This window comes from Harpia harpyja, chromosome 16 (genome assembly GCF_026419915.1).
Source record: "Harpia harpyja isolate bHarHar1 chromosome 16, bHarHar1 primary haplotype, whole genome shotgun sequence".
Taxonomy (NCBI): Eukaryota; Metazoa; Chordata; class Aves; order Accipitriformes; family Accipitridae; genus Harpia; species Harpia harpyja.
In genome coordinates, this window is record NC_068955.1 from 31,724,782 (window position 1) to 31,743,983 (window position 19,202).

The 19,202-nt window shown below is 52.0% G+C and overlaps 3 protein-coding genes across 3 annotated transcripts; 1 reads left to right on the forward strand and 2 right to left on the reverse strand.

Moving 5' to 3' along the window:
* Positions 1-3,173: 3,173 nt before the first annotated feature.
* LOC128153041 (proto-oncogene Mas-like) lies at positions 3,174-5,335 on the reverse strand. Its single transcript, XM_052811875.1, has 2 exons — positions 5,031-5,335; positions 3,174-4,505 (listed from the first exon to the last, which is right to left on the reverse strand). Exon 2 carries the CDS (start codon positions 4,465-4,467, stop codon positions 3,496-3,498), a length of 972 nt encoding a protein of 323 aa, XP_052667835.1. The 5' UTR covers positions 4,468-4,505; positions 5,031-5,335; the 3' UTR covers positions 3,174-3,495.
* Positions 5,336-6,880: 1,545 nt separating this feature from the next.
* Positions 6,881-9,027, reverse strand: LOC128152712 (proto-oncogene Mas-like). Its single transcript, XM_052811297.1, has 2 exons — positions 8,789-9,027; positions 6,881-8,292 (listed from the first exon to the last, which is right to left on the reverse strand). Exon 2 carries the CDS (start codon positions 8,264-8,266, stop codon positions 7,295-7,297), a length of 972 nt encoding a protein of 323 aa, XP_052667257.1. The 5' UTR covers positions 8,267-8,292; positions 8,789-9,027; the 3' UTR covers positions 6,881-7,294.
* A 6,998-nt stretch (positions 9,028-16,025) lies between these two features.
* On the forward strand, positions 16,026-18,358 carry LOC128153027 (mas-related G-protein coupled receptor member H-like). The gene is made up of 2 exons (XM_052811860.1): positions 16,026-16,464; positions 16,806-18,358. Exon 2 carries the CDS (start codon positions 16,844-16,846, stop codon positions 17,795-17,797), a length of 954 nt encoding a protein of 317 aa, XP_052667820.1. The 5' UTR covers positions 16,026-16,464; positions 16,806-16,843; the 3' UTR covers positions 17,798-18,358.
* Positions 18,359-19,202: the final 844 nt, after the last annotated feature.

Below are 19,202 nucleotides of genomic sequence, written 5' to 3' on the forward strand. Positions count from 1 at the left end.
AAAGAGCCGGTCAGCAGAGCCGGCCCTGCAATCCCAGCTGATGGAAAGATGATGCAGGCAGGACTGCAGAGAGAAGAAACAAGAGCATTCTTTCATACTTTAAGTGGGTATTTGTCACACTCTCTAATTCCAGGGTTAAATCATTCTGAGAAAAGTATGGGTTCGGTAGTGCTGGGGGATTATGAATGGCATGTTCCCAGCACTCGTGTTTGTGCCAAGGAGTTCACACAAGGTGCTGTTTTCCAGCTCTGCTCGAGGGGAACACGGCTTGTTGCAGCAGACTACAGCTGGCTGACGAGACACCGTGTCCTGGGGGTTGTCACCTCCCTGCTGGGGTCTCTCAGGGACCGGACAGCACAGTAAGCATCCCTGCAAGAGGGCAGGGAATCTGCTCCAGCCCTGCTCCTATCAGTCCCTACAGGAAAACCAAGAGAGGATTTTAAGTCATGTTTCACGTTTCAATATCGCCACAAAAGTTTTGTCCACAGGGACAAAAGCATCCCAAAGGAGGCTTTAGACTCTTTTGCCTTACTTCAGCCAAGGCTATGATACCTTGTCCTCCAAACTTGGAAGAGGAGCTGTCTCCAGAAAAGGCACCGATTTTGGAAAGGAAATATTTCAAGGTGAAGAGTGAGATAACAGAGTGCAGCTCAGGATGCCTGATGCCAAAGATCACCTCTCTGATGCCAGAGAGAAGCAAAGCAGGCAAATGTCAGCTGCAGAGGCTGAGATGGGAACCTGCTCTGGCACAGCTCACCAAACACTCCCCAGACACGGCTCCAAGCCATGCCATGAAGCAAGGCAGGGGATTACCAGATCAGACGGTTTTGGCAGAGCAGAGACACTAATTCCTGTATTCTCTTTGCTCACAGCAAAGATTTCATTGTAACTCCACTGAACACACTTCTGCCTCCATGACCAAAAAAAGCCTGAAATATGGAAATTAACAAAACCAGATGTATGGGCCACTTAATTTTATAGAAATTAGGAGCATCACACTGCTCATCTGCCTGTGCGGGCTGGCGGGGAGCGGGCCATCCTTTGGTTGCCCAGTTTCAGCATCAAGAGGAAGCCCTTCACTGCCTCCGTACTGGACCAGACCATCCTCAGGAGGAGCGGAGCAGCTCCTCTGCACAGCTGTTTCAATGACTAACCGTACGCTCCAAAATCCTGATTGTACCGATCTTTTTCTAGTTAACCTACCTAAGGCGTCATTTTGTTACTACTCCTAAATTAAATTTGGATTTCTTCTTTTGTTTCCAACATGCTAGCTCTGACCCCAAAGTTTGTTGACTAAGCAACAACTGGACTTCACTGCAGAATTTGTCACTGGTGAACAGAGCAAGGCTGACTCAACTCTGCCAGAAAATGGCTCATTTCCTCTCATTCTAAAGCCTCTGTCTTGTCTATGAGGAGGACTGGTATCTCCAGAGCATGATGCACCTCATCCTAAGGTAGGCGCCTGCAATAGTTGGGATGAGCCATCTATTAACAGTGCCAAGATTTCCTCATTTGTTCTGGGAGGGACCTGGGCAGCAGATGACATCTCTCTGGGATGATTGCAGTTAGCAGAGATGTCTCTCGCTGTAAGAAGCCTCCCGTTGAGCCAAAGTGGAGCTGCCCACACATGCTGAAAGCTTTCCTCGGGAACAGCTGAGCACACCAGGAGAGCACCTCCTTGTAGGATGGTGCAGGCAAAGGTGGAAGGGCAGAGGGAAAGACCAGAAGGAAAGGACCTCGCAGCATCCCAGCACCTGGGAGACTGCTGGGAAAAGCGAGGAGGAGGCACACAGCCTGACAGGGGTCTTCACATTTGCAGATGGCAGGGATGCCTGATTTCACCCACCCATTTCCCTGCCTCTTACACAGTGGGAAGATGTCCATCCTTTTCACACTGCCTTAAATCCAAGGGTAACTAACGTGCCACTGCTTTTAGAAAGAGAAGTGAGAGTATAAGCCATGGGTGGTGAGTCATGCTTTGAAGACACATGATGAGGTTAAACATCTAAGAAGCCTTTATTAACAGTTGTTTTACAGAACAGGGCAGGAGTCTTCCATAGTTGAGAGCAGGTTTTTTTCTCCCTCTCTCCCATTTTCCCATCCTTTGGAAAGTAAAAACTTTCTGAGCTACAACCTGTTGTCCAGGAAAGAGCTCCCATCATCCAGGGAGAGTCTCTCAAGGCAGGTGCAGAAGGACCACGATCCTCCCGTGTGCTTTTCCTGCTTCCCAGGATCTCCCTTGCCTGCAGTGTCACCCAGACCACCACCTATCTGAGCTTCTTGTTTTTACCAGAGAGTTCTATGGGTTTGGTTATCATGGCTCTGTACCTGTACTGCACCAAGTGATCGATTTTCATTCCAGCCTGTTTGGTGACATGTAGCTCTGGGCTGAGGGACAAGCCAAAGGGCAGAGAAACTCAAAACCAGCTCAAAAGCAATGGTTGGTTGGTGGCTTAGTTCAAAGGAAAATGGGAGCTGGTGTATCCCCCAGCTCCTTGATAGCAAGGGCTGACAGACATGGAGGGAAGAGAGAAGGGGAGAAAGTGCTGCCACTACCCCTTTGACCCAGGTTGTGCCTGAGCCAGGCTACAGGGATTCAGTCCTCATGGCCTCACCAGGGTCTTTTCCATAAAAAGTCCACTGTTTTCTTCTCTCTGCCTGTATCCTCATTCACATGGAAAATCCAGTCTTTACAGAGTCTTCAGGCAGGGCTGTGCTTTTTGGATTGTTTCATTTTAACCATACTCTTCTTGTTTTTCTAGATGAGGAGCAGCCACACCAGAAATGGATACAGACCTCAGCTCACGGTTGCGAAATGGTATTTGCTCAAGCTAACCATCCAGACAGCCCCCAGAAAAGCGGGAGGAACCACAAGAGGCAGTTCCAGTCAAAAACCCTTGTGTGCAGACGACCCACACGATGGGCGGATAAAACTCAGTTTGCAGCAGAAGCAATGCATTTTGGGGAAAGCCTTCCAGGCGTGATCCCAAATACATGCCTACTTGCCTGGTAACAACGCTGAATGTGAGGTCTCCACATATTCTTCACACGTGTCGGTACCCGCTGGAGGTGCACACGCAAGGGTTTGCCCAGGAATTGTTCTGCCCTGCCGTGCCAAGCTTTCTTATCCACCGGCACTCTGCTTTTAAGCAGACACACAAAAAAAACCCCACTGGCAGGAGCTAAGAACCTCCGTGGCTCTGTTTTAATAGTGCGCAGGGTAAAGCAAGCTCACTTTTGAGACAGCGAAAGCTCAGACCTGTTGAATAGGACAGATTCAAAGCAAAGGTTTCAAAGCAAAAGGTTTCAATGGGCATTTCATCATGCTGTCCAGTGTCCACCCCAGGCAGGAGTTCCCATGCCACCCAGCACGTTTTGTTGTGCCGCAGCTAATTCCATTCAGCTGCAGCCAGACCCGCACCGAAACCATCTTCCTTGTCTCACGGGACACCTCCGTCCCTAGAGCATCTTCTCTCAGGGAGGGGCTGCAGAGGTTTAAACAGCTGTTTCCACTGGTTTTTCTCTGGGAGGTTCGCCTCTGTTTTGGGGCTCTGTTACATCTTCGAAAGCCCTTTGGAAAGCAACCCTAACAGAGGGTGTGAACTTCTTTGCACAGCTCCCAACGAAGAAGTAAATAACAGGGTTGATACTGCTGTTCACACAAGCAAACAGGAGAGAGGCGTCAAAGACAAAAACAGAAAAATCAAACAGTCTTAGCAAGAGCCAGTAACCAAAATCTGCAGTGAAGAAAGGGAAGAAGAAGACAGCTAGCAGGACCACAACACAGAGCTTCCTTGGAGGATATTGCTGTGAACAGCACAAGACCCTGGCAAGCAGGGTTAGACCAGAAAAAATCAGGGTAAGCACCGATAAGACGTAGCTCAGGATGAAGACAGTGAGCACCGCGGGGCAGAAGTAGAGGGTCACGGTAAGCAGGAGGGCGAGGGCCCAGAGCAGGGCACAGCCGAGCACTGGCAAGCGGTGGCAGGGGCAGCGGGCCAGGGGGAGGACGGACAGAGACGTCGTGGCACTGAAGGCTGTCAGGAGATAGACGCTGGCGGTGAAAGTGAAGAGGATGATGATATTCATCACAGTTGTCACGTCCTGTGAGCTCAGCCCGTGACAAAGGCTCTCTGGGCCGTAAAATATCACAAGGGTAATGGCGACGGAGAGGAGGAAGGTGAAGTCGGCGACGGCCAGGTTGAGGATGTAGACGGTGATGGGGTTCCCGCGGATGCGGGAGCCGAGGAACCAGAGGACGGCCCCGTTCCCCACCAGCCCGCAGAGGCAGATGAGCAGCGTGACAGGGACTTTGCTCAAGTGATGGGCTTCACAGTCAGTCCAGTTGTAGTGATTGTCCTCATGCCCCAGCAGCCCGTGATGCCAACTCCTGTTATATGCTGTCCCACCGAGCTGGCTCCAGCAAGCAGGGCCGGCTCTTTCCGTGGTAGGGAGCAATGTGTTCATTACGAAACCTCTGCCGCTTCTCCTTCCCCCTTGCACAGCTGGAGGGACGAGACGAAACAGAGACGTGTTAGCAACTCTGCTGTCCCCCACACTAGGCTTTTCAGATCTTTGCAGCCATGCCCCAGCTTCCACGTGGAGGAGCACAGAGAGAAAGGAGGGAGAGGAGAGGTGGAAGAGAGGATGTGGGGAGATGGGTATGACATGCCTGGCACGAGAGCATGTAGAGAGGTGGAGCAAAAGCTAGGGAGATGCCTCCTTCCTGGCTTTGGACAGCACAGATCTGGAGGAGGAAAATAATAAGCTGAACGGATTGTCCTTCTAGATGTCAAAAAGCAAGTGGTTTTGGGGGTAGATCTGATATGGATGCTCAGGTGTCTGATATTAGAGTTGATATTACTAAGCTGCTGGGTTCCTTCAGTGGGACACTCATTTCACTATTCCCCTACCACCTTTTTCCACAATATTTATAGGTCTTAATATCCTAGAGACCACTATTCCTCAATCAGATTTGGTACAAATTGACCAACAGGGGAGGCACTGATTAGGCTGGAAAAAAAACTCACCCAGAAAAGTCTGACCTTTTTCCTCTCGCAGCCTGGAGAACTTCACTGCAGCAGAGGCACTGTAGACTCACATCACCTCGCACTTGCCAGCTGCCGCCCCCGTGATGGGATCTTCCTGAGGTTTCCCGGAATTATCACTTGGAAAACTGGACTGAAGCCTGTCTTGGTGAGCCTGTGAAGTGTTCCGCATGAGGTCTTTCTCAGGTCCTTTCACAAACTACTTTTATCAGTGTTAGCCAAGCGGGTCATGTTCTCAACAGTTCTCGCAAACAGGGTACTATTTCATTGCATTTGACAGTATCAGGGTTCTGGTTATAATCTTTTCTTGGCTTTGTACAGGAAATGACTAACAAAAAAAAGAGTCTCAGAAACTAGACCTATGGGAAAAGCAGATTGTCTCCGTGTCAGGTTCCTCTTTCGTTTCATTTTAAAGCAACCCCAATCCAGAAATATTCATTTCTTTGAACTGGCTGAACTTTTCTTCTATCGTTCCAGGGGTGTATCTTTAGGACCCTGTGCTACAAGCTTCGAGTTGCTGCAAAGCCTCTATGTCTGATTCAGATCTAGGTTTGCCACTTGTATACCACAATTTCACAGCGCTACTCGACCTTCAAATACACAGTTTCCAAAAGCATGCTACTACGTGCATCGAGCTGCTAACTGAATAATAAGATCTGTGCACGAACTAGAGCACAGACAGACAGTGGAGAGATGACTTAAGATTTCAGGAGAATCTTTTTTTCCTAAGGAGAGGTGAATCAATGCTGCTCGCTTGGCTTTAGCCATCTAAAAGTTACGGGTTTCATCTGAGTTGTCCTCTACACTCCTTTTGTAGTCAGGCAGCAGCCTACGATGGTTTCCTCAGACAGGTCCATGTAATACCTAGAGAGCTGAAGGTAGGTGAGATGATTCCTACCCAGACTGACTGCACTCAAGGTCAAATGCAAACAGCTCCTGTTGCATCTGGGAGCAGGGGTCCTCCTGCTGGGAATTGGCTCGCATGGGGACCCCAACACGAAAACCACCTCTTCTCTCCCTCTCTGACACGGCATTTGTGTCCTCAGGTACAGAATCACATCCCCTCACCAAGCCTTTCAAGTGCAAACAGGTCATGACGGGAAAAGCATCAAGGTACACCAGCATAATGCTGTGCAACACAACGCTCGCTGCCCGATCTACCCGTGTGCTCGACAAAAGAGCAGAATTACCCAGGGTTTCTCAGCTTCTGCTTTCATGGGCACCATCCTGAGCATGTGTGCCTAGAATTTTGATCTCCAACACAAGATTTACAGACATCAGTTATTTGTTTGTATCGGGGTCAGGTTTGTATGTGTTCAAAGGAAGCTACATTCTGTAAATATTATGGCTCTGATAGCAGTTGTTTCTGTGTGTTGGGAAAGCTAATAAAACCATCTGGCAGGCAGAGCTCAGCCTCCTTGAGCTATAGCGTGTGAGAGCCTTCCCAGCCTCTATTTCTGCCTCTTTTTTGGGTCTGCCCTGGCAGTTTGCTCCATGGGCTTCTTCACCTGGTGCACAGAATTGCACTTTCCAACAGCCACCAGCCCCTAGCCGGCTGGCGGTCGGTCCTCTGTCCAACCTGGCACAGTGCTATCACCCTGGCAGGGTGAAGTTTGGCTGCTGGACTGATGCTGCCAGCTCCATCAGCCAGACTGAGATGGGGTTTTGCTGTCAGACTGTGGCACAGGAGGGCATTAAGCCAGAGGGAGCTGAAAACATCATTTCTGTTCCTCACCATCATCTCCCCTGGCTTGGGGGCTTTTGAGGATCAAGGTAGTGAGTGGTTGGTGCTCTAGTATCAGGCACCAAGGTCCAAGAAGAGGGTAGAGGCAGGAAGAGTTGGGAAATCTCCATGCTGGGAAGCAGACAAGGTACAGATGAGGGCCCAGGAGTGTGGCCGTGTTAACCCTGGAGAACAGGAGAACACATGGCGCAGGACTTTCTGGACCACATCAATTCAGCATTATAAACTAGTGGGCAGTGTGAGGGGACTGTCACAACTTTAATTTTGAGAACAAGCAAGGGCACAGCAAGGGAAGAAACTGTAATCACCAGTGAGTTACATGAAAGACACTTTTATTAAAATAACTTAAATATAAGTTTGAGGTGGGAACCAGCCCTGCCCCTGGAAATCTCGTTGAGCGTGGCTGTGTCCTGGGAGACGCACGACTATCCGCTGCCGGTCCCACTTACCCAACTGGGCAAGGGCTCTGCTCCCAGAGGTGCCAGTCTGCAGCCGTAGGGGTTTAGGCAGCAATTCCCATCACAGGGGTCTCACCCACCTCTTGGGAATCTGCCCTATCTTCAAAGACCCTCTGAAGAGCGACTTTGACGGATCCCCTGAACCTGGACTTTCCGCAGCTGCCAACCAGGACGTAAATAACCGGATTGATGCTGCTGTTGAGAGAGGCCAGCAACAGGCAGATCTCAAAGACAAAATTAATGTAGACAAAGAAGTTGAGGAAGATCTGGACGCTGAGTGGGATGCCGAAGAGGAGGAAGAAGAAAACAGTGAGGAAGATGACAGTGTACAACCTCGCCGGGTGGTGTTGCCAAGAGCTACGCTTAAGCTTGATGAAGAGGATCACGTTGGAAAGAACCATAAAGGGAGTGAAAAAGCAGAAATTGAGAAAGCACAAGGTTCCAAGAACCGTCCAGCAGTGTTCAGAGTGTCCCAGGTCACACACAAAGTACACCAGCCCGGCAAGGACACAGGCGAGGGCCCACAGCAGGCTGCACGTGATGGCCGACAGGAATTTCGGGCGGTAGCATCGGCACCAGAAGGGCCAGAGGACACCCACACACCTCTCCACGCTGATGGCCGTGAGGAGATAGAGGCTGGTGCTGTATGTGAGCAGAACCATGGAGTGAAATAGCGGCAGCACCCGCAAAAGCTCTGGCTGAAAGCAGCTGAGCATGGGCATATGATATATTACAAGGAAAGTCAATGTGCAGAGGAGAAAGCAAGTGTCGGACACGGCCAGGTTCAGGAGATAGGCGGTGAAGGGGTTCCTCCTGATGCGGAAGCCGAGGAGCCAGAGGATGGCCCCGTTCCCCACCAGCCCGCAGAGGCAGATGAGCAGCATGATGCTACCGATGATGATTTCAGGGATGTGTTCTGCAAAGCACCTGGTCCCATTGTGTCCATCCCCATACACCATGCTCTCCAGAGGCGCTGGGGACACTGTACGGATTGTGGTGTTGGGATGTCGATCCATCTTCCTCCTTTCTCTCTTGTGCTCACCTGAGGAAAGGCAAGAGATAAAGGCAAAATTAGCGACTCTCAGGTCCTCAGTACTGTGAATGTCCTGTGGTCATTCAGTCTTCCCCCCCTCCTCCACAGGCTACAACATCTGCAACCCAGAAAACATAAGAACTGAGCGGAGAAAAAAAGAGGGGAGGGGAAGGGAAGGGAAGGGAAGGGATAGGGATAAGGGTAGGGATAGGGATAGGGATAGGGGTAGGGATAGGGATAAGGGTAGGGATAGGGATAGGGGTAGGGGTAGGGATAGGGGTAGGGGTAGGGGTAGGGATAGGGGTAGGGGGGGAAATCTTGCACCGAGGGTGGCAGGAGACAGACAGAGAGCTGGAAGAGGAGTGGAGGGAGAAAAAAAAGGCACACAGAGCCATTTGCCCTGAAAAGGGCTAGGGAGGTGAATGGGAAGAATGGAAAGACCGAGGAAGAGCAGAGCAGCGTGCCCCAGCAACAGAAGCAGAGGCAAGCCCCAGACCCCTCTCACCAAGCACAGGGCGGTCCAGTGAGGGCTGAGTCCTCGCACAGCCTTGGTATCCCAGAACTGCAAATTCCAGTGCTCTCTGTCAGACTTGCACGTGATATTCTACAAAGCTGCCATGCCAAAATTCTCCCAGACGAGATCTGGCCTCCAGGAACAAGGTAACTCCATGACGAGGTTCCTCCGACAGTCTCCGTGTGGGTCTCGGCACCCTGTCTCTTCCTCAGCTGGAGGCAAAAATGGACCCTGGGTTTCTGCTCAGGGGTGGGCGGCTGCGGGCACACAGGCGTTCCAGGGCTTGGTCATCACTTCTGAGAGCGGCGGAAGCAGCTTGCCCAAGAGTCACCCTCACGGGACGAGCGTTGCAGACCGATCTGTGGGTTGCTTCAAACGCTTCCTGTTCACAAACCTGCCATCGTGTGGAGCGTGAAATTATCATCTTCCTTCTCGTTCGCTTCTTCTCTCCTGCGCCCGGCTGCAACGTCCCTGAGATGTGTCGCGGTTCCCATCTATGTGAATGCCTCCTCTTTGCTGTCACACAAAAGCCACCGGCTCCCCGTCAACCCAGGGAAACGATGCTGGGACACAGCGCCCGCTGACTATCGCTCCCCGGCTTGCAAGAGCTGAGCTGGATGCCTCCATCACCCCATGCCGTGGGGAGAGCAAGAGGGAAGCGGGACGGTGTGACGAACCCAGCCGCCGCGTCCCGGAGACGACACGGACCGCTGGACCTGCCCCGCTCTGACGCTGGCGGGTGGGCAGCTGCTCCGTGCCCCGTCCTCGCGTCTCACCCTGCTGAGGTTGCGGGGACGTGGGGTGAGTCCTCGGAGGGGACCGTTGCTCATGAGCGATGTCTGCAGGGCAGGAGCCTTCTCGTGGCAGCGGCTCCATCCCTTTGCCCTGTTCCAAGCATCGCTTTCGGGACCAGGGAGATCTGTCCCACTTCCTTGTCTGCTGTACAGCAAATCTAATTAAATAGCTCAGAAGAAATCATTGGAGACACCCAGAGCAAGGGAAAGCAAATGCAAATGGCTGGGAGAGCATCCCGCAGAGCCCCGGGCTGCAGTCCTGCCTGCACCTCCATCCTAAAGCCTGCCTGGCTGCAGGCAGAGGAGTGGAGGGGATGCGGCGTGCTGGTGGGGTACTCTGCTTCCCCCACGACTCTGATCAAGTGGAAAATGAAATACTCCTGACATTAGTTTAACAGTCCTGATTTGGCATGAAACCCAGACTCCTCCAAATTCCTTAATAAATAACGTTTATTTAAATGATAATGAAACTGGACCGAAGGAGAGCTTCGATGCATGAATCTGCCCCGTCCGGCCCCGGCTCTTCAACATCTCCAAAGCCCACGAGCTGGTTTTGAGAGCGACTTCAACTTCCCCGGGGATCGTGGGCTCCCTGCACCACCAGGAAAGGGGCCGCACAGAGGCATTTCTTTTTATATTTAAAGGAAGGGTTCAAAAGAAAATGAGATTAAAGGAGGGAGTAATAGGACCTGTAAGCAGGACTGTGAGATTCCAGCCAAGCGTAAGGCAGAGGCTGCTGAGGGATGGTTCCTTCTGGTGGCTCGCTCTTAGCCAGTGGAGAAGTGCAGCTGGCAGCTATTTGGCTACGTTTCCCAATTGTTTGTAAATCATGTTCAATATTTGTTAAATGTTAAATGATGTTAATGTGATAAATAAATAGCAAATAGTAAATTATAAATACTGCTAATAGTAAATAGTAAATAATAAAGTGTAGATGGTAGATAATAAACAGTAAATAGTAAATTGGTGAATAAAGAGTAAATAAATGATAAACAATAACAATTAATAAGTAACAAATATTAAATAGCAAATAACAAATAAATACAAATAATAGATAAATTAAGCTGTAAAGAAATAACAATAATAGTAGTTGTTGTTATTATTAACATGATAAATAATGTTGACAGCTGCTGCTTGGGGAAGCTCCCTCCTGCCGGGCGGGCAGGGGTGTGCACGAGGCCGGGGGACATGGTTCCTGACCCAGGGGTCCTGGCGCACCCGAGGACAACGAGCACAGTGACAATGATGATTATTGGACTGGGCACCCATTTATTTCACCTTGTGGCAGCCACTTAGACACCAAAATCTCCCATTCTTCATCAGGCTGGCAGTTAATAACTCCCACTGGTGACAGCCATGCTGGGGACAAGGATGACAAGTTCCTTCACATCGATGTCCCTAAAGGCACCTTTCGGCATCATTTTAAATGTTTCAGTTTCTTCTATCTATGGTAAAAATGGGGAGGAAGGGGCAATATTAAGAAACAAACTCACAGTCTTTAATTAAACTTGGAGTTTTGCCCGCTCCGAAGTCACACAGTGCTCAGAAATAACCCCCGTGGCAGACCCAGGAGTGAGCTCTTTTTACAAACACCAGGGTTTTGCCTGGTTGCTGTCACAGGGACCCGATGCGTTTCTTTTGGGCTGGGTTTCACCGGACAGCACGGTCTACCGCCTCGCAGCATCTCTTCTGCACATCACCCTTTCCTTCCCAGGACCACCGTGGAAAAGACTTGATCAACTTTTCCCTGGAAGACTCTCTGATTTGCTTTGTATCCCCTTTTAGATCACTATGATCCCAGGAAAAAAACAAAAAAAGCAGAAAGCAGAGTTGGAGATGATCTTTTACCATCTCTGCCATATCCAGGGCCAGCTGGACAAAATACCAAACCACAGGAACATATGTGTGAACTGAACTTAATTAATCGGCATTCCTCTGCCTGCAGCTCACGCTCCGCTGCTGGGGAGGGTTTGAGCAAAAGGACTTATTTCCCAGCAGAAACATCTTACAACCCACCCAGCAATCAAAGAGAACCCATACAATTATAAGAATTTAGAACAAAATTATAAACAATTCTAACAGGGTAGTAACAAAAATATATGATCGATAACAAAGGGCAATCCTTTCACCCAGGATTGTTTAAATAGCCTAAGAAAAATTCAAGTTTCTTAGTGATGAGCTTCCAAGTGTCCCAGTGAATAACAACGCTGCCAAAGCTCGCGATAATTACCGCTGCCATCGCCAGCTCTGCCTGCCTTTGCCCCAAATGTCCTTCCAACCACAAGTCCTTTGGGCCGGCTTGCTCCAAATTCCCGCTCCGCACACTCCCAGCATCTGCTCTGGCCGTGGAGGAATGGGCAGGGTGTCCCGGCGTGGCATCCTTTGGGAAGCCCCCGCCTGCCAGAGAAATGCGCTGGGCTGGCTGGGAATAGTCACCCGCTGCAGGACCGTGGGTGATAACACCCTGCCAGCTCAGAACCAGCGCTGCTGCGGGTCTTCTCCTTCAGTCCCTGCAAAAATCAACCCAAAGGTAGCTTGATCTTGCTAAAGCAATCTTAGGATTAGCTAAAAATGCCCCGCCCTGGCAGTAACAGGCTGTGTTAAATGCAATGTAGCTGCACTGCAGCTCCGTGTCCCCGTTGCTCCCAAAGCTTCTGTTCAGTCAGATCTCCACGGGCCGGAGGGAAAGCATGACCCTGTACTTTCTTAATCCAGCTTCAGCCGGTGTGAATCAGCGTGGGTCTGCGGAATGGTACCTCCCAGCTTCTGCGGCTGCAGGGTGTGCTTCACCATCCATCCTCCTCCTTCTGAGAAGGCAGAGCCCGCAGGCACCGGAGCTGTGCCCCGCTCCGGGTGAGACCCATCTCAGCATCCATAGCTGTGAATGGCACGACAGCATCCCAACAGCTCTCACTTCCCAGGAGTTTTTTCTCAGTGAAACTTGTCCAAATACGGTTCTGCTTTTATTTTGGCTTTCCCCAGGGTATGAATCTTGCAGGGGTGACCATGTGAAGCCTCTGCCCCGAGGAGCTCCCAGCGCTGGGCACGAATTTGTGGAAGCAGCTGGGGAGATGTGAGCTGTGCCGGCATTCGGGGGCTGAGAAAACCCCGGTGTGCGCTTCTGAAGTCCATTTGCAGAGATGTAGCACAAATCGATTTCAGCAAAAGGCTGAAAACATTTCTGTGCAATCGAGGGGTGATGCTGCCTGCTTAAGGTCTGTTTTCTTACGATAAAAATAGACATCTGGAGGAAAACTCTATGTCAGCTGCAAAATCTTACCAATCAGTGTTAATAAGCCATCTCCGGCCCTGCAAGCACCAATGTCTGCACTTGTAGGAGGGAAGGTACCTACCGATATGAGAGCGATCAGGAAGCTCCTGGATGACTCTTCCCCTGAGTTTTTTTTAATTAATAATACTTTGTAGCTCGCATGCATGGCATGGCCTTGATTGAAAAGAAACGGCACAGATCCTTAAGCATTTGCACACAGAGAAAAGAAAAATCGAAAACCACTAAGTCACAAGAGAAGGGAGCCGTTCCCTCAAGCTCGGAGGATGTAACGCTGGCTATTAAGAATTGACTTGAATTGCACAAAATGAGAGGATTCATTGTTTTGTGTAAAGGATTGTTCCCTGAGATGTAAGAGCATGTTAAACACAGTCGCAGGTTATGATATTCAGATTTAATTTTGCTGCCTTTTGTAAACTTTGTAAAAGGCTAGTTACAGTACGTGCCCTTCCACACTAGGCTGTCTTTATGACAAGAAACTTATGACGAGGAGAATTCCCCTTTCTGAAAGAAGTGGCCGTGAGGATCGTGCAGAGCCCAGTGGCCTCTCGCCGGAGCTGTCCCATCTTCAGATGAATCATCCCTCCCACCCCCAGCAGCGACAGTGTAGATCGTGGGGCTGATGATTGTGCCATTTCAGTGGAAGAGGTTAAATGGGTACAAGATAAAATCCATTTCTTCTTTCCCCTATAACAAAAGAAGAACAAGCCCCCCACCCCCCCAAAAAATCAAGAAGGAAAGGGTGTTGCACAGCAGCACTGCTGCACGGGGCTCCTCCGCCTGTGACTTGGGGAGGTTTTGGGGTTTTGAAGTTTATTTAGCAAAATCCTTTATTGTAAAAAAGAACCTACAGAGAATACCAACACACCAAAGATTCAGCCTAACCAGATTCTCACTTCATATGCACTTTATCAGGTAAACGAAGAGACTCAGCAAAAAAACAAAAGGCAGAAAACAGCTTCCTATCATCCCCAAACTAATGTCTCCATCTGCTTCACTAAACCTCATTGGAATAAAATGGCCATTTCTTTATGAACTGGCCATTTCTTTATGAACTCTGTGTGCTGATTTGAAAAGACAGTGATGTTTTCAGCTGCCCTCCCTGTGTGTAGCAGGGAATTCCCAGTCTCCTGCCAGTTGCAATATATTTATCTATATTTCCCAGCTGAGTGGCTGGAGGGAGGTGAATGGAAGCACTGATGAGCTGAAAGTGGGTTGAGGTTAGCTCGGTTGCAGCCAGTTTGCCCAGGTAATTAGTGGCCAGGGAATAGAGGGCTTCCTCCCCACTCCCGCAGGTTGGTATTGTCAAGCACTCCAGTGGAACTCACAGTTACTCAGAATGCTATATTTAGCCTTAAAAACAAAGCAAACAAACAGACAAAACCCCAGAAAAGAACCTTGAAGTCAGCACACAATGATCTCTTTGGGAACAAACATAAATTCTAAGAAATCAGATGTATGTGCACACAACGATTTGGTAAGACAGCTGGAATAGTTCATTTCTGGATGCTTAAGATACCTGAAGCATGAGTGGGAGGTTTCATTCACAAATCCTCTGGACGCTGCTGATGCACAGTGCTACAGACACACACGTGTATGTGCCTGCTCCCAGGCTGTCCCTGTCCATCCCACTCCAAGTCCGAAGCCCAGGAGTGCCGCAGTAAAGATGCTCTTTCCCTTCTTACTCTGCAAACTGGAAAGCAGCCCCGTCAAAGCCTAACGGAGGTGGCTGCAGGGACCACGGTGGTTTTGCCCACCTTCAGGAAACTGGGATGAGGTTGATGAATTTAGCTGGGGGATGCAGGAGGAGAAGGGATTGGGGAGAATCCCGCAGCTCCTGCCAGAATCCCTGGGGGTCGTGGCTCAGCGATGGGCTCTGCCCGTGCAGCTTCTCACACGAAACACGGCTGACGGGGTCTGCTTTCGTAATACAGCCCCCGCTGAAGGAAGGGACTTTGATATGAAGTGACTTTGATACAAAACCCTTGGAAACGACTCTGCCCTTACCGAAAGTGCTAAAACTGGAATTGTTAATGGGATAAATCCTGTGTCTTTGGGAGTCAATTTTAAGCATTCGCAGAATGTTTTAGAGCAGCTGAAGGCTACTGCAGCAAAGAACCAGGTAGTCAGCCGGGAGAGAAGCCAAAAGTGCCTCCCAGTTGCAAGGGCACTGTGGCACTCCTCGTGGCAAGGGATGCCTCTGGAGAAACTCTTCCACAGCCGAGGCAACTGCAAGCCTCACTTTCCAGCCCACCGTTGTCATTTTAATCATTACGCCAAGGTTGTTAATTGCGCAAAACACTTCGGCTATAACATTAAGCCCTCTGCAGGCCGTGCAGTGGCTGCGAGGAGCTCGGCATGCCCGTGGACCTGCCTGGGGGACGGTGTGGCCAGACCAGGCATGGGGGGGGCAAGTGCCTCCAAGGACATGCTCTGCTCGGCCCGGAGCAGGAGCCGTGAGCCACAGGAGGGTTTAACAACATCCAGGCCAGTCTCAGGAGCCGCAGCCCGGGGTGTGTGGGCTACCAAAGGGGTGGGAGCATGTGAAAACAACCACAAGCGTTCCCAAGACTGAGGAGGAGGAGGATGTGCCGCTGGTGAAGTGCCGGGAGGGCTGCAGCTCACTGTAACGGCCCGCTGGGAGGGGGAGAACAGCACCCCAAAATCTGGTCTCTAATAGCTTTCATTGCATTAGTAAGGGGTATTGGCAATAATTAATCTGGGCTGTAAGTGCTAGTATCGTTGTAACCTGGCTGAAAACAACTGATTGTTGTCCTTCAACTGGGCTGTCAAAGCTCGCTTTAGACTGACAAGAAATGCTAATTCTTGGCTCCGGTTTGAAGGTGTGCTCCTTGGGCCCAGGTGAGGTTTTGGCGATGATCACCGTCCTCTTCCCAGAAGGGGAGTTGCTTCTAAGAAGCACCCAGCCGCCCCAGCAGCACTGCCAGCACTGCCAGCACCAGCGGCACTGCCAGCATCACCGGCACCATCAGCCCCGCCGACACCTTCAGCATCGCCAGCATCGCGCTCTGCTGCTGGAGGGGCAATGCCCCCCCGGGGGGTGCTGAGGTCCGGGGAGCCCTGCAACAGGCAAGGGAGAAATAAAGAATGGCAGAACCCTGCCAGGAGAGGGAAGGCAGCCAGTGAGCAGGCCGTTATCTGGGGTGGAGTGTTTCTAATCAGAAGTAAACCCATTCACAAAGTTCTGCTTGTGGAGTTTCTGGCAATAGCCACTTCCTTTGTGGCAAAAAAAGAGCAAGATAAATAAAAACAAGGAAGCAGAGCTCTGACGTAGCCGCAGTTACAAAACCATTCCCAACTCCCCCGCGATCCCACTGTGGCTGGCGGGGGCAGCGCCCGCGCTGCCGAGGGGTGCACCGGGGAGAGGGCACGGAGAGGAGCCGGTGGGACAAGTGCAGGGACCTCGTGGTGACTAGGAGATTTTTTCTTCATGCAACTGTCCTGGGAGGATCCGCTTCAGGATATGGATCCAAAAGGAGCGTGAGATGCCAAGACACTGACGCTGATTAGCCCGAGCCCAGCTGGAAAGACAGCCCTTGCCTGCTGCTTCACCAAAGCTAACAGTTAAGCGCGATGTTTTCCTTCATACCTACCCCCCACTTTCCTTTCCTCCAGCATCCACTGCCAGCAGCTACATCCCTCCCACCCTCTCCCGGTGACCGGCAGCGCTCTCCCCATGTCCTCTCCCCACTGCCCTGCACTTGCCTTTTGCTTCTGATGGTGAACCTCCCTCTCCCTCCCCTCCTGTCTCCCTCTCCCACCCCACAATGTCCACCATTCCCCTCCCCAGCATGTCCCGCTTGCCCTCCAGTGATGCCTTCCCAGTGCAGGGAGCTGGCAAGGGGCCACCGGGCTCAGCCTCGGCTTCTCCAAGCCACTAACTCCCCGTCCGTTCTGACCGCAGCCAGGAACCACATCCCACTACCTGCCCAGCATCCATCCATGGAGGTGAACCACATGGTCCCACCTAGCGCACCACCCACGCCAACCAGCGACGGAGAAGACCCGTGCAGGATAGACGTCACCGACGCGGCCGTAGACACGGTCACGCTGCTCATCTGCCTCTGCGGGCTGGTGGGGAATGGGGCCGTCCTCTGGTTCCTCGGCTTCCGCATCCGCAGGAACTCCATCACCGTCTACATCCTCAACCTGGCCGTCGCCGACTTCACCTTCCTCCTCTTCATGGTCACCTCATCCCTCCTCTACATGATGGAGAATGTCTTCTGCTCCACTGTTGCGTCCCTGATGTACCTGAGGTCGCTTTTCCTGCTCTCACTCTTCTCCTACAACATGGGCCTGTACCTCCTGACGGCCATCAGCATCGAGAGGTGCGCGTCCATCCTCTGCCCGCTCTGGTACCGCTGCCGCCGCCCCCAGCGCTTGTCGACCGTGGTGTGTGCCCTGCTCTGGGCCCTCTCCATCGCTGTCATTGCTGCAGTGACTTCTCTCTGCCTGTTGCACGAGCACGAGCACTGCCGGATGGCTCTCATCTCCATGTACGTCCTCAACTTCCTTATTTTTGCCCCACCCATGGTCGTTTGCAGCACAATCCTCTTCATTAAGGTCCAGTGTGGCTCCCAGCAGCGCCAACCCTGGAGGCTCTACATCGTTATCTTCCTCACCGTCCTCTTCTTCCTCCTCTTCGCTCTTCCTCTCAGCATCTGGAATTTCCTGCAGCAGTTCAGCTACACCATTGTGCTCTCCCAGGTTGTCTTCCTGCTCGCCTGCATCAACAGCAGCATCAACCCCTTCATCTACTTCTTGGTGGGGAGCTGCCGGAGGCAATGCTCCTTGGTGTCCCTCCAGGTCGCCTTCCGGAAGGTCTTTGAGGAGCCAGAAGACAACACTGCATGCAGCAACGATACTACGATGGACACGCTGGCTCCAGCCTGTTGAAGCCTTTCCACCACCCTACTTAAGACCCCCGGGACAGTGGCTGAGGGTTTCCTTGAGTCACCAGCTGACTAACCATCAGCAGTATTTCCCCCGATGTCACCCTCTCGCAGTGTAATCCTGCCCCCTGCAGAAGGGGAGAGCAGGGGCCTCGCCAAGGTCCATGTGGGGAGGGATGCTCTGCGGGGAGCACAGCTTTCCTCTTCCCTGCCAGCCCACCCCAGTTCCTAGGGCACTATTCCCCCAAGGACAACATGCCCCACAGGACCACATTCCCAAAAATCTCCTGCTGCTTTTTGGGATGAGCGGTGCCTTTGGGAAACTCTGACTCATGTACAGAGCGGGGGTAAAACCCATTCAGTGTCTTAAGCCCCTCTCCCTATCCAGCATCCCAGCCCGCGCAGCCTCTCTGAGCTCTGCTCCGCTTCCACCTCCTGCAATGCCGGCGGGGGGGGACCGCTGCCCCTCGCCAGGCTCTGCCAAGGCCCCGGCACCCTCCCACCGGTACCCGGTTCCTCTATCTCACTGCTGCCTGATATCAATAAACAGCATCGTGCACCCTGAGCTGCCCTCGGTCCGTGTGCCAGCGCTTGCTGGCTTCGTCTGGGTCCTGCTGCCGGCCGGGGGTGCGGGTGGAGGGAGGGGAGATGGACACACGGCTGGTGATCTCCGGAGCAAAAATGATGCCAACTGCCCGCAGCTGGGACTGCGCCAGCACACCCGATGCAGGCAGGATGGGCCCCGGGGGTACAGCAGTGCCCCCAGACTGTTTTATTAGTGTCACAGCAAATACGTCCCTGAATTATTTTTTTTAATTTTGTGAGCCAGGTGTAAGTGTAAAGGACTCTTCTTTTTCTTCTGAAATTCTTCTTCTCCCCTGGCTTCAGCAGGCTGGAGCATTTCTCCTTCTTCAGCAGGCCAGGATGGTGCAGCAGCGAGAGGAGGAGGAGTCCATGGTCCCCAGCCCGGCCACCACCTTCCAGGAGCAAGTTGCCACATCTGTTGGTCACCACAGGCTCCACGGGGCATCACTTGCCTCCCTATGGCTTTGCCAAGGTCTCACCCGGTCACCGTCACAGCGGTGGGGAGAGCCGTGGGTGTGCAGAAAGACGGTGCCGGAGCCGGCAGCGGTGCATCGGACACCTCCGGACCAAGCACCATCGCACGGGCCTCAGTTTCCCCCAGTACCGTCGCGGAGGAAGGGACATTGCCCATCCTCGGGCTGCGCCGGGGACACGCTGAGCTGCTCGGTGCAGCTCCCCCCCCCCACCCCGCACCGCCCCACAGGCACATCTGGGGCTGGTGCTCCTCCTGTCCTGATGAGTGTGGCCCCCCACCACCCCCACGACCCCCACCACCCTCCCATGCCAACCCTACCACATCCCACACCCCCCATTCAGCCCCACCA

Bases quoted from the DNA above. Each gene is read 5' to 3' on its own strand.
- LOC128152712 (XM_052811297.1), bottom strand. From the start codon at position 8,266: ATGGATCGACATCCCAACACCACAATCCGTACAGTGTCCCCAGCGCCT.
- LOC128153027 (XM_052811860.1), top strand. From the start codon at position 16,844: ATGGAGGTGAACCACATGGTCCCACCTAGCGCACCACCCACGCCAACC.
- LOC128153041 (XM_052811875.1), bottom strand. From the start codon at position 4,467: ATGAACACATTGCTCCCTACCACGGAAAGAGCCGGCCCTGCTTGCTGG.